The sequence below is a fragment of the Triticum dicoccoides genome, chromosome 4B (assembly GCF_002162155.2).
Source record: "Triticum dicoccoides isolate Atlit2015 ecotype Zavitan chromosome 4B, WEW_v2.0, whole genome shotgun sequence".
Lineage (NCBI taxonomy): Eukaryota > Viridiplantae > Streptophyta > Magnoliopsida > Poales > Poaceae > Triticum > Triticum dicoccoides.
In genome coordinates, this window is record NC_041387.1 from 497,097,507 (window position 1) to 497,112,143 (window position 14,637).

General features: G+C 50.2%; 1 protein-coding gene across 1 annotated transcript; it reads right to left on the reverse strand.

Annotated features, from left to right (window-relative positions):
• Positions 1-4,138: 4,138 nt before the first annotated feature.
• LOC119293788 (proline-rich receptor-like protein kinase PERK4) lies at positions 4,139-7,183 on the reverse strand. Its single transcript, XM_037572147.1, has 7 exons — positions 7,086-7,183; positions 6,113-6,857; positions 5,415-6,008; positions 5,273-5,343; positions 5,115-5,191; positions 4,697-5,006; positions 4,139-4,624 (listed from the first exon to the last, which is right to left on the reverse strand). The coding sequence occupies exons 2-7, from the start codon at positions 6,702-6,704 to the stop codon at positions 4,412-4,414; spliced, it is 1,857 nt and encodes a 618-aa protein (XP_037428044.1). The 5' UTR covers positions 6,705-6,857; positions 7,086-7,183; the 3' UTR covers positions 4,139-4,411.
• Between the last annotated feature and the right edge of the window lie 7,454 nt (positions 7,184-14,637).

Genomic DNA, 14,637 nt, shown 5'->3' on the forward strand with positions numbered 1-14,637 from the left:
AAGTATGGGTGTTAATCACATAAAGATGTGAATATTAGTATTAAATCACATGGCGATGTGAACTAGATTATTGACTCTAGTGCAAGTGGGAGACTGAAGGAAATATGCCCTAGAGGCAATAATAAAGTTGTTATTTTATATTTCCTTATATCATGATAAATGTTTATTATTCATGCTAGAATTGTATTAACCAGAAACTTGATACATGTGTGAATACATAGACAAAACACAGTGTCCCTAGTAAGCCTCTACTAGACTAGCTCGTTAATCAAAGATGGTTAAGTTTTCTAACCATAGACATGTGTTGTCATTTGATGAAAGAGATCACGTCATTAGGAGAATGATGTGATGGACAAGACCCATCTGTTAGCTTAGCATATTGATCGTTTAGTTTTATTGCTATTGCTTTCTTCATGTCATATACATATTCCTTTGACTATGAGATTATGCAACTCCTGGATACCAGAGGAATACCTTGTGTGCTATCAAACGTCACAACATAACTAGGTGGTTATAAAGATGCTCTACAGGTATCTCCGAAGGTGTTTGTTGGGTTGGTATAGATCGAGATTAGGATTTATCACTCCGAGTATCGGAGAGATATCTCTAGGCCCTCTCGATAATGCAGATCATAATAAGCCTTGCAAGGAATGTTACTAATGAGTTAGTTGAGGGATGATGTATTACAGAACGAGTAAAGATACTTGGCGCTAACGATATTTAACTAGGTATGAAGATATCGATGATCGAATCTCGGGCAAGTAACATACCGATGACAAAGGGAATAACGTATATTGTCATTACGGAACGACCGATAAAGATCTTCGTAGAATATGTGGGAACCAATATGAGCATCCAAGTTCCGTTGTTGGTTATTGACCGGAGAGGCGTCTCGGTCATGTCTACATAGTTCTCAAACCCGTAGGGTCCGCACGCTTAACGTTGATGACGATTTTGTATTATATGAGTTATGTGATTTGGTGACCGAATGTTGTTTGGAGTCCCGGATGAGATCACGGCCATGACGAGGAGTCTCGAAATGATCCAGAGGTAAAGATTCATATATTAGACGATGACATTCGGACACATGAAGTGTTCCAGGGATACTGGGTACATACCGGGTCACCGAAAGGGGTTCCGGGGCGTAATGGGCCAAGAAGGGGACAGACCAGCCCCTAGGGGGCTGGTGCGCCCCATGTAGGCCAAAATAAGGGGGAAGGAAAGAGAGGAAGAGAGAAATGAAGGGGAGCAACTCAGCCTCCCCCTTCTTTCTCTCCTCCCTCCTCCTTCCTTCCCCCTCCGGATGAATATGGAAGGGGGGACGCCGAATTGAGAGGCGCCCAAGTAGGATTCCTCCTACTTGGGGCGCCCCCCTTGGCTGCCTATCCTCCCCTCCAACCTATATATATGAGGGGGGGTACCACTAGAACACACACCAACAATTGTTAGCCGTGTGCGATGCCCCCTCCATAGTTTACGCCTCCAGTCATATCTTCGTAGTGCTTAGGCGAAGCCCTGCACGGATCACTTCACCATCACTGTCACCACACCGTCGTGCTGACGAAACTCTCCCTCGACACTTTGCTGGATCAAGAGTTCGAGGGACGTCATCGAGCTAAAAATGTGTAGAACTCGGAGGTGTCGTACGTTCGCTTCTTGATTGGTCGAAACGAGAAGAAGTTCGACTACATCAACCGCGTTGTCAAACACTTCTGCTTTCGGTCTACGAGGGTACGTGGACACATTATCCCCCTCTCATTGCCATGCATCTCCTAGATAGATCTTGCATGAGCGTACGAATTTTTTTGAAATTGCATGCTACGTTCCCCAACAAGGTTGGTCCAGGCCGCTTCATCCCACAATACCGCCAAATCAAAATAAGACGTTGGTGGTAAGCAGTATGACCATCACTGCCCACAACTCCTTTGTGTTCTACTCGTGCATATCATCTACGCATAGACCTGACTCGGATGCCACTGTCGGGGAACGTTGCATGGAAAACAAAAAATTTCTATGCACACGCAAGATCTATCCATGGAGATGCATAGCTACGAGAGGGGAAAGTATGTCTATGTTCCCTCATAGACCGTAAAGCGGAAGCGTTTATTAACGTGGTTGATGTAGCCAAACACCTTCGCGATCCAACCGATAAAGTACCGAACGTACGACACCTCCGTGTTTAGCACACGTTCGGCTCGATGACGTCCTCGCCTTCTTGATCCAATAAGACATGCGAAGCAGTAGATGAATTCCGGTAGCACGAGGTGTGGTGACGGTGGTGATGCAATTATCTCCGCAGGACTTCACCGAGCACTACGAAAATATGACCAATGATGAACTGGAGGGAGAGGGGCGCCACACACGGCTAGAGAATCGTTGTGTGTCTTGCCCCTCTCCCTCCTCTCATATATATAGGTGGAGGAGGGAGAGGACGCAGCCTCTAAGAGTGCCCCCAAGTGGCCGGCAACAGCCCTAGGGCGCCTGCCTGGTCGCACCCCCTTCCTTATTTGAACATGTGGGGAAAGGAAAGGGGGGGCTGGCTGCCTTTGGGCGCCTCCCCCTTCCATTCCCTCACTTCCTTTGCATGTGGGCTGGAGTGGAGGGGCGCGCCAGCCCCCTTATGGGCTGGTGTGCTCCCCCCTTGGCCCATAAGGCCCATCGCTTGCTGGTGGCCTCCCGGAACCCCTTCCGGCACTCCGGTAATTAATCGGTACTTTTTGAAACCTTTCCTGTGACCAAATACCATCGTCCTATATATCAATCTTTCCTCCGGACCATTCCGAAGCTCCTCGTCATGTCCATGATCTCATCCGGGACTCCGAACAACATTCGGTCACCAAATCACATAACTCATATTATACTATATCGTCAATGAACGTTAAGCGTGCGGACCCTATGGGTTCGAGAATGATGTAGACATGACCGAGATGCCTCTCCGGTCAATAAACAATAGAGGGACCTGGATGCCATATTGGTTCCTACATATTCTATGAAGATCTTTATCTGTCGAACCTTTATGACAACATACGTAATTCCCTTTGTCTGTCGGTATGTTACTTGCCCGAGAATCGATCGTCGGTATCTCCATACCTAGTTCAATCTCGTTACTGGCATGTCTCTTTACTCGTTCCGTAATACATCATCTCGTAAGCAACTCCTTAGTCATTTTGCTTGCAAGCTTCTTATGGACGTTTGATAGCACACAAGGTATTCCTCCGTATCCGGAAGTTGCATGATCTCATGGTCGAACGAACATGTATTTGACATTAAGAAAGCGGTAGCAATAAACTGAACAGTCATATGCTAAGCTAACGGATGGATCTTGTCTATCACATCATTCTCCTAATGATGTGATCCCGTTATCAAATGACAACTCATGTCTATGGTTAGGAAACCTTAACCACCTTTAATCAACGAGCTAGTCTAGTAGAGGCTCACTAGGGACACGATATTTGTTTATGTATCCACATATGTATTTAATTTTCCGGTCAATACAATTCTAGCATGAATAATAAACCTGTATCATGATTAAGAAAAATATAATAATAACCATTTTATTATTACCTCTAGGGCATATTTCCATCAAGTGGCTATAGGGGGGATGCCTTCGGAGTAGGTGCCTTCTGCTTTCTCACCTGACCTATTCTACCGCATTCATCCTAGGAAATCCTGGAAGTAATCGACAATGGAGCCATGAATTACCTCTCGATGCGCAATGCAGTGAAAGGCTGTCGATGTCATGCGTCAATGCCGATGTTGTCACACTCCTCTTCCCCGCGATCCCACGTACAACTCCTACCATATCCCATGAATGATTTTCCCAAGCACCACGTGTGCTAAACCTCCAAGGTATCCACATGTATAAGGATTTGAGGATCACGCGTCAGGGTTCTAGCTCGCAGGCGCGATCTAGGTCGAGGGAGTGCGGCAGCTAGGGTTTGTGTTCCACACACGCATTAAGGTTAACCCTAATACAATCGATTGCGCCTGATCGGCCGACTATAAAGTGTACAATGCACAATACAATCTAGCGCACAACCCAATCGGCCGCTAGATCATCCATCAAGGGCTAGAGATGCTCTAACTCCTCAAACCAGAAATTTTTTAGGAGTCAAAGGATTTTAAGGACAGGAGTAGGGATGCTCTAACAATGCCACATATGGAGGCTCTCCATTGAAGTTCTCTTTCCACTGAGCTAATACAACCGAAGAGCTGCGCATTACATCATGTAAGTACACGGATACATCAATTTACACGATAATACAGCACCGATTCACAAGCATTGAAGCAGTTACATCATCATCAACCATAGTGTACACCTCGTATGTATATACACCAATCGATTCCCTTTACACGGCCAACTTACATCACAGATTCATACGGTGAAGAGCTCCTCGAAGGGGATTAATGGTCAGTGATGCCGTTGTGTTGTCTCCCCCGACTCCCCCGTCCCGCTGTACTCGTTGGTGTACTCCTCGCTACTCTCGAACGCGATCTGCCTCAGCCTGTTGATGTTGGCCGCGTAGCTGCCGGACTCGTCGGAGCTGTATATCATGCTCTGCCCTGGCTTCATCCCTTCGTTCAGGTCGTCCAGCGACGCGTCACCCTCCAGCGCGCGAACAATCTACACAAACGGTGCAAGAATCACTGTCAGTTCACGGCGAGTTGCTTAGCATCGATCTCGACCGATCTTGACCTGTTTCATCTTGGGGCGGCGCTTGGCGGAGTGCCGGACGGCGGCGGCGGCGCTGGCGGCCATGCGCTCCATCTCCTGCCGGTCGTACTTGTTCTCCAGGCGCGGGTCCACCACCTCGTCGAAGTTGCCGCCCTCCGACAGCGCGCGCGCCAAGAGCGGCCTCGCCCAGTCCACCAGGCTGTCCTCCATGTAGTTGCTGGGGTCGACGGGCCGCCGGCCGGTGATGAGCTCGAGCATCATCACGCCGAAGGAGAAGACGTCCGACTTGTCCGTCAGCTTGCCGCTGGAGGCGTACTCCGGCGCCAGGTACCTGCACGAGCCGCCAGCGGAGAAGACATTAACGCTCGAGCTCTGCTCCCATGGTGCCGCAATGGCGACACTTGCTGCTCTGCTCAGCGTGCGTGCGTGCTCTGCTCACCCGAACGTTCCCATGACGCGCGTGGAGACGTGCGTGTTGTTGTCCGTCGTCAGCTTCGCGAGCCCGAAATCCGCGACCTGCCAACATTCAGACGAGTTTTCACTCCAATCTTACAAATTTCGCTGCACCGTGATTCACAAATCTCGCAGATTAATCACCTTGGCCTCGAAACTTTCGTCCAAGAGAATGTTGGCCGCCTTGATGTCACGGTGGATGATCCTCGGATTGCCTTGATAATGCACGACATCAGAAGCACGAACGCCATGGATTGATGTGGCCAGAAGAAGAGAAGAAACTTACAGTCTTCGTGCAGATACGCAAGGCCCTTGGCGGAGCCGAGCGCAATGGCGAGCCTCTTGCGCCAGTCCATGACCGGCACGCCCTTGCCGTGGAGATGGTGCTCGAGGGTGTCGTTGGCGACGAACTCATAGACGAGCAGGCGCTGGGAGGAGCCGGCGATGCAGTAGCCGACGAGGGAGACGAGGTGGCGGTGGTGGACGCGGCTGATGATCTCCACCTCCGCCTGGAACTCGCGCTCGCCCTGCCCGCTGCCGGCCTTGAGCTGCTTCACCGCCACCTCCTTGCCGCTCCCCGGCAGCACGCCCTTGTACACGTACCCGAACCCGCCCTGCCCCAGCAGGTTCGCCTTGGAGAACCCGCCCGTGGCCGACGCCAGCTCCTCGTACGTGAACGAGCTCTGCGACCCGAAGATGGCCGGCGGCGGCGGGGGCATCGACGACCCCGACCCCTGCGACCCGCTCATCGTCATCTCCTCGCTCAGCGGCCCCTGTCCCGGCGGGTACTGCAGGTGCCACCCCACGCCGCCGTGCCCGTCCGACGGGCCGCCGCTCTGCTGCCACGGGCTCGGCATGTTGTTCGCGTAGTACACGTTCCCTGCACGCGCCCGCGCGCCGCCATGGTCACAGTTAGATCTCTGCCAATGATCTCCATGGTGAATGGAATGGGCACGATGCGATGCGCGCGCCTGCCGGCCGTACCATGCTGGTCGGTGTAGAAGGGCATGGCCATGGGCGGCCTCTTCTTCTTCCTCCTCCTGGCGCAGCACACGCACGCGGCGATGCACAGCAGCAGGGCGAAGACCAGGACCCCGATCACCACGCCGACGACCACGGCCTCCACGGGCGGAGAACCGTCTTGCTTGCTCCCGCCCTTGCCCTTGGAACCGCCCCCGCCCTTGGAACCGCCCCCGCTCTCCGAGGAGCCGCCGCCGCCCCCGTTGCTCTTCGGAGCCTGCGGAGACGGGATGGCATTTGATCCCGGCGGCGATGATTGACCCGGGGGCGACCCGCTGGTACCTGCTGGCGTAGCCGGCGGCGGTGACAGAGACGGCGAGGGCGGCGACGGCGCCGACTCCTCGGACCCTGGCGGTGGGGTCGACTGCGTGGACGATTGTGGGCCGGAGGGAGACGGCGGGGATCCCGATGACGACGATTCACCCGAGCTATCCGAAGCTCCCGACGATGATCCACCCGAGCCATCCGAATCTGCCGCCGACGACGACGACGGGTCCAGTGGACCACTACCTAGCAGGGGGCCCAGGGGTCCGCGGCTTAGGGGCGAGTCATCCATTGCTGATAGGAGGATTCCTCGTTAGCGTCCCGCGCAGCTCGCCGCGATGGAGCTCTTCCCGGTGAAGATGACCCCACCACCACCACCTAGAAGATGCTCTGGGTCGGAACGCCGCTAGCTCCTCGCCGCCGTCGCCCTCCCCATAATGAACCCCTGCAGCCATGGCGACCTAGAGATTTCAGACCTAAGTTGATCACCAATTTAGCTCACATTTGAGAACCACCAATCGACGTAAATTCCCGCAAAAAGGGATCAATGGTAACCACGCAAATGCAAAACCAGATTTCATGTAAAGAAATTAAATTCTTCGGCTCTGCGACACTGAAATTCGAACCGAAGACGTGAAAACGCGAGGGAGTCGAAGCATCCATGATGATGTACCTTCCTTTTTTCCCCTGTTCTTTCGCGAAAGAAGAAGAGAAAGAAGGGATTGAAACGGGGCTGGAGAGACGGGGCAACGGAAGTAGGCTTGGGTGGCCTAGGTTTCGTCACATTTCTTGGACACTCGCCATTGCTGTCCTTTATGTTTTCTCCATTTTTAGCCTCAAGGCAGAACGGGGGGTTGAAGGCCGTTGGAGCGGAGCTGTCAAAACCGTATTACTGCTCGTGTTTGCCATGCCATTTGCAGGCCGTAGCTGAACCAGTTGATGAGTCGAAGTCCTTCTCTTGCAGTCCACGGTAAAAGTGACATCAAATGGGAGAAGCGGCATAACAAAGGTGTTTTGCCGGATGGTGAACAGTGCCGAAATAGTAAGTTTGTTGTTGGCCGTTGGATGCGTCACAGACGGGAGGGATTGACTGGCTCGGCGCCAAGCTTGTTGAAGGTCATGCTCCTCCGGTGAACTTCGAGGTCAATGGACGCCACTACAACAAGGGATACTACCTAGCAGATGACATCTATCCGAGATGGTCCACATTTGTGAAGACTACCTCAAACCCTGTGTCAGGAGGCAAGAACTCCTACTTTGCCAAGTGTCAGGAGGCTTGCAGGAAGGATGCCGAGCGGGCATTTGGTGTGCTCCAAACTCGATTTGCTATTGTCATGTACCCTACCCTGACCTGGTCGAAAGATCAAATGTGGGAAGTCATGACTTGCATCTTGGACAACATGATCATTGAGAGCGAGCAGGAAGAGCCAGTGTTTGACGCTGAACCATATTACAGGCAGGGTCCTCTTGCCCAAGTTGATCACCAGCTACCGGCAATCTGGACTGCCTTCCTCAATATGTGTCAGGAGATCCGGGACCCACAGGTGCATCAACAACTGCAACACGATCTGGTGGAGCACCTATGGAGGCTCAAGGGCAACACCTAGCTCGATTTATCTCAGAACATAGTGGATACTAGGGATCAAACCCTAACAAAACTAATTTGATTACATGGTGAATCTCATCCAACCCATCACCGTCCAGCAAGCCTACGATGGAATTACTCACGCACGGCGGTGAACATCATGAAATTGGTGATGGAGGATGGTTGATGATGACGACAGCGACGGATTCCCCTCTCCGGAGCCCCGAACGGACTCCAGATCAGCCCTCCCGAGAGAGTTTAGGGCTTGGCGGCGGCTCCGTATCATAAAACACGATGAATCCTTCTTCTTGGTTTTTTTCTCCACGAATGTGAATATATGGAGTTGGAGTTGACGTCGGTGTAGCTTTAGGGGGGCCACGAGGCAGGGGGCGCGCCCTAGGGGGGCGCCCCCACCCTCGTGGACAGGGTGTGGGCCCCCTGGTACTGATTCTTTCGCCAGTATTTTTTATTAATTCCAAAAAGTTGCTTCGTGGATTTTCAAGTCATTTCGAGAACTTTTATTTCTGCACAAAAATAACACCATGGCAGTTCTGCTGAAAACAGCGTCAGTCCGGGTTAGTTCCATTCAAATCATGCAAGTTAGAGTCCAAAATAAGGGCAAAAGTGTTTGGAAAAGTAGATACGGCGGAGACGTATCATGACTCAAATATTCTCCTCCACGATCTGATCGTAAGAACTTTATTTTCCTATCACGTTGATTCTCTACCTCACTCTGAAATTCCTTGAACTTTTCTAAGCTCTCAGACTTGTGTTTCATTAAGTAGACATACCCATATCAACTTAAGTCATCAGTGAGGGTGAGAACATAACGATAGCCACCGCGAGCCTCAACGCTCATTGGACCGCACACATCAGTATGTATTATTTCCAACAAGTTGTTTACTCGCTCCATTGTTCCGGAGAATGGAGTCTTGGTCATTTTACCCATGAGGCATGGTTCGCACGTGTCAAATGATTCATAATCAAGAGACTCCAAAAGTCCATCTGCATGGAGTTTCTTCATGCGTTTGACACCAATGTGACCGAGGTGGCAGTGCCACAAGTATGTGGGACTATCATTATCAACCTTACATCTTTTGGCATTCACACTATGAATATGTGTAACATCACGTTCGAGATTCAATAAAAATAAACCATTGACCAGCGGGGCATGACCATAAAACATATCTCTCATATAAATAGAACAACCATTATTCTCGGATTTAAATGAGTAGCCATCTCGCATTAAACGAGAAACACATACAATGTTCATGCTCAAAGCTGGCACTAAATAACAATTATTGAGGTTTAAAACTAATCCCGAAGGTAGATGTAGAGGTAGCGTGCTGATGGTGATCGCATTGACCTTGGAACCATTCCCGACGCGCGTCGTCATCTCGTCCTTCGCCATTCTCTGCTTATTCTGCAGCTCCTGTTTTGAGTTACAAATATGAGCAACCGCACTGGTATCAAATACCCAGGAGCTACTATGAGCGCTGGTAAGGTACACATCAATAATATTTATATCACATATACCTTTGGTGTTGTCGGCCTTCTTATCCACTAAGTACTTGGGGAAGTTCCATTTCAAGTGACCATTTCCGTTGCAATAAAAGCACTAAGTCTCAGGCTTGGGGTCCATTCTTTGGCTTCTTCCCGGTAACTGATTTATCGGGCATGGCAACTCCCTTGCCGTCCTTCTTGAAGTTCTTCTTACCCTTGCCTTTCTTGAAACTAGTGGTCTTATTCACCATCAGCACTTGATGTTCCTTTTTGATTTCCACCTCCGCTGATTTCGGCATTGAATATAACTCAGGAATGGACTTCTCCATCCCTTGCATATTGTAGTTCATCACAAAGCTCTTGTAGCTAGGTGGAAGCAACTAGATGATCCTATCAATGACTGAGTCATCTGGAAGATTAACTCCCAGCTGAGACAAGCGGTTGTGCCACCCAGACATCTTGAGTATATGCTCGCTGATAGAACTATTTTCCTCCATCTTACAACTGTAGAACTTGTCAGAGACTTCATATCTCTCGACATGGGCATGAGCTTGGAAAACCATTTTCAGCTCTTGGAACATCTCATATGCTCTGTGCTACTCAAAACGTTTATGGAGCCCTGGTTCTAAGCTGTAAAGCATGCCGCACTGAACCAGGGAGTAATCATCACTACGCGACTGCCAGGCGTTCATAACGTCTTGAGTTGCTGGGAAATGGGTGCGTCACCTAGTGGTGCTTCAAGGACATATGCTTTCTTGGTAGCTATGAGGATGATCCTCAAGTTACGGACCCAATCCGTATAATTGCTACCATCGTCTTTCAGCTTGCTTTTCTCTAGGAACGCATTGAAGTTGAGGGCAACATCAGCGTGGGCCATTTGATCTACAAGACATATTGTAAAGATATTTTAGACTAAGTTCATGATAATTAAGTTCATCTAATCAAATGATTTAGCGAACTCCCACTCAGATAGACATCCCTCTAGTCATCTAAGTGTTACATGATCTGAATCGACTAGGTCGTGTCCGATCATCACGTGAGACGGACTAGTCATCAATGGTGAACATCTCCATGTTGATCGTATCTACTATACGACTCATGTTCAACCTTTCGGTCTCTTGTGTTTCGAGGCCATGTCTGTACATGCTAGGCTCGTCAAGTCAACCTAAGTGTTTCGCATGTGTAAATCTGGCTTACACCCGTTGTATGCGAATGTTAGAATCTATCACACCCGATCATCAGGTGGTGCTTCGAAACAACGAACCTTCGCAACAGTGCACAGTTAGGGGGAACACCTTTCTTGAAATTTTAGGGAGGGATCATCTTATTTATGCTACCGTCGTTCTAAGCAAATAAGATGTAAACATGACAAACATCATTTGCAAATCATAAAGTGACATGATATGGCCAATACCATCTTGCGCCTTGATCTCCATCTTCGAGGCGCTGCATGATCACCTTCGTCACCGGCATGACACCATGATCTCCATCATCATGATCTCCATTATCGTGTCTTGGTGAAGTTGTCTCGCCAACTATTACTTCTACTACTATGGCTAACGGTTAGCAATAAAGAGTAAATACATGGCATTTTCGTTGACACGCAGGTCATACAATAAATTAAGACAACTCCTATGGCTCCTACCGGTTGTCATACTCATCGACATGCAAGTCGTGATTCCTATTACAAGAACATGATCAATCTCATACATCACATATATCATTCATCACATCCTTTTGGCCATATCACATCACATAACATAACATACCCTGCAAAAACAAGTTAGACGTCCTCTAATTGTTGTTGTATGTTTTATGTGGCTGCTATGGGTTTCTAGCAAGAACGGTTCTTACCTACGCAAAAACCACAACGGTGATATGTCAATTGCTATTTACCCTTCATAAGGACCTTTTTCATCGAATCCGATCCGACTAAAGTGGGGGAGACAGACACCTGCGAGCCACCTTATGCATCAAGTGCATGTCAGTCGGTGGAACCTGTCTCACGTAAGCGTACGTGTAAGGTCGGTCTAGGCCGCTTCATCCCACTATGCCACCGAATCAAGATAAGACTAGTGACGTAAGCAAAGTCAGTGGGAGCCTCTCCCACTGTCGTTCATCGTCAAAAAAACGGTAAGCAAATTGAACAAATCATCACCCACAACTACTTTGTGTTCTACTCGTGCATAGAATCTACGCATAGACCTAGCTTTGATACCATCATTGGGGAACGTAATAATAATTCAAAATTTTCCTACATATCACCAAGATCAATCTAGGAGATACTAGAAACGAGAGAGAGAGAGAGAGAGAGAGAGAGAGAGGGAGTGCATCTTCATACCCTTGAAGATCGCTAAGCGGAAGCGTTACAAGAACGCGGTTGATGGAGTCGTACTTGTGATGATTCAAATCGCGAAAGATCCGATCTAGCGTCGAACGGACGGTGCCTTCGTGTTCAACACACGTACAACCCGGGGACGTCTCCTCCTTCTTGATCCAGCAAGGGGAGAGGAGAAGTTGAGGGAGAGCTCCGGCAACACGACAGCGTGGTGGTGGAGCTTGCAGTTTTCCTACAGGGCTTCGCCAAGCTCCACGGAGGAGGAGAAGGTGTTGGAGGAGGGAGGGTTGCGCAAGGGGAAGGTTGAGGGATTCCTGGATAAGGGGGTGTCCGGACAGCCGGACTATGTACTTTGGCCGGACTGTTGGACTATGAAGATACAAGATTGAAGACTTTGTCCCGTGTCCGGATGGGACTCTCCTTTGCATGGAAGATAAGCTTGGCGATTTGGATGATAGATCTCCTTCTCTGTAACCGACTCTATGTAACTCTAGCCCCCTCCGATGTCTATATAAACCGGAGGGTTTAGTCCGTAGGACCAACAACAATCATACCATAGGCTAGCTTCTAGGGTTTAGCCTCTACGATCTCGTGGTAGATCAACTCTTGTAATCCTCATATCATCAAGATCAATCAAGCAGGAAGTAGGGTATTACCTCCATCGAGAGCGCCCGAACCTAGGTAAACATCGTGTCCCCAGTCTTCTGTTACCATTAGCCTTAGACGCACAGTTTGGGACCCCCTACCCGAGATCTGCCAGTTTTGACACCGACATTGGTGCTTTCATTGAGAGTTCCTCTATGTCATCGCTGTAAGGCCCGATGGCTCCCCCAACCTTCAACAACGCAGTCCCAGGCGAGACTTTTCTCCCCAGACAGATCTTCGTGTTCGGTGGCTTCGCACTGCGGGCCAACTCGCTTGGCCATCTGGAGCAGATCGACAGCTACGCCCCTGGCCATCAAGTCAGGTTCGAAAACTTGAATTACACAGCCGATATCCGCGGAGACTTGATCTTTGACGGATTCGGGCCTACGTCAGGAGCGCCGAACAATCACGATGAGCACGACTTAAATCTGTTGTCGGACAGTGTTCGGGATATCGCCCCTGCAGCTGCTCCGGACCTGAATCCAGGGTAAATCGCGTCGTCCGAGGATGGGTGGATGGACCCCGCCACGAAGGCCGCATACTCTTCGGTGGTAGAGCCGAACACAGACTCCGCAGTTAAGGAAATCTGCGTAACCGGACCCCTGAACCTGTGTCCGGATGTGGGTTCCGAACCGCGCACGCCCGGGCCCATCGAGTCCGATTGGGCTCCAATAATGGAGTTCACCGCCGCGGATATCTTTCATCACTCCCCCTTTGGCGAAGTGCTAAATTCATTAAGGTCTCTCTCTCTCTGTCAGGAGATTCCTGGCCGAACTATGTCCGGCTCGAGTGGGAAGCAGGCGATGAAGAAATTCGTTACCCACCCACCACCCATTTAATAGCCACTGTCGATGATTTGACCAACATGCTTGACTTCGACTCCGAAGACATCGACGGTATAGACGACGATGCGGGAGAAGAATAGGAACCACCGCCCACAGGGTGCTGGACAGCCACCTCTTCATATGATATATACATGGTGGACACCCCCAAAGAAAACAATGGCGATGAGGCAACAGAAGATAACCCCTTAGGGAAGAAACCAAAGCATGGGTGTCATCGGCTCCATTCTAAGCCCCGCCATAGCAATACCGGCACATGAGAAGAAAACAACCCAGATGGTGCCAAATAGGAATACAATCCTGATCACCCTACCTTTGAACAGGCCGAACAGGAATACAGGCAGGTCAGCCCCGAGGAACAGGCGACGGACGGATACGTGGAGGATGAAAACTATATGCCCCCCTCCGAAGACGAGGTGAGCCTCGGAGATGACGAATTCGGCGTACCCGAAGATCCAATAGAGCAGGAGCACTTTAAGCGCCGGCTTATAGCCACTGTAAGAAGCCTGAAAAAGAAGTAGCAGCAGCTCCAAGCTGATCAAGATCTGCTCGCAGACAGATGGACCGAGGTCCTGGCGGCCGAGGAATACGGACTCGAGCCCCCCACCAAGGGTTACCCAGAGCACAAGTTGCTACCTCAGCTAGAGGAGGAGGTCGTAGAGCCTACACTACCAGCACAAGACGAGGCTGACCGGCCACCTCGTGGCCGGGATAAAACGACGTATCAGACCGAACATTAGCCCGCACCCCCACGCCAGTTCACTATGGCCTGGGGCAATACGCAGGACCTGCGATACATATTGGAAAACAACGCGGGACAACCAAGATCGATCTACGGATCACGGGGGCACATCGCAGCACATGACGATGACCGTCATGCCGGATACACTAATAATAAGTCCGATCGGGCCGAACATAACCGACCAGACTTAGTCGGACTGCGTCGTGACATAGCCCGGCACAGAGGCGCCGCACACCCCCTCTGCTTCACTGATGAAGTAATGGATCATGAATTCCCAGAAGGGTTTAAACCCGTCAACATCGAGTCATACGATGGCACAACAGACCCCGCGGTATGGATTGAAGATTTCCTTCTCCACATTCACATGGCTTGCGGTGATGATCTACATGCCATCAAGTATCTCCCCCTTAAGCTTAAAGGGCCAGCCAGACATTGGTTGAATAGCCTGTCGGCGAACTCCATCAGCAGTTGGGAAAATCTTCGGGACGCATTTCTCGACAACTTCCAAGGCACTTACGTGCGACCACCGGATGCTGATGACTTAAGTCACATTACCCAATAGCCCGGAGA

Bases quoted from the DNA above. Each gene is read 5' to 3' on its own strand.
- LOC119293788 (XM_037572147.1), bottom strand. From the start codon at position 6,704: ATGGATGACTCGCCCCTAAGCCGCGGACCCCTGGGCCCCCTGCTAGGT. The intron at 5,007-5,114 runs GTGAGCAGAGCA...CGGCTCGTGCAG, and splicing joins CGCGTCATGGGAACGTTCGG to GTACCTGGCGCCGGAGTACG. The intron at 4,625-4,696 runs GTCAAGATCGGT...CCGTTTGTGTAG, and splicing joins GCCGCCCCAAGATGAAACAG to ATTGTTCGCGCGCTGGAGGG.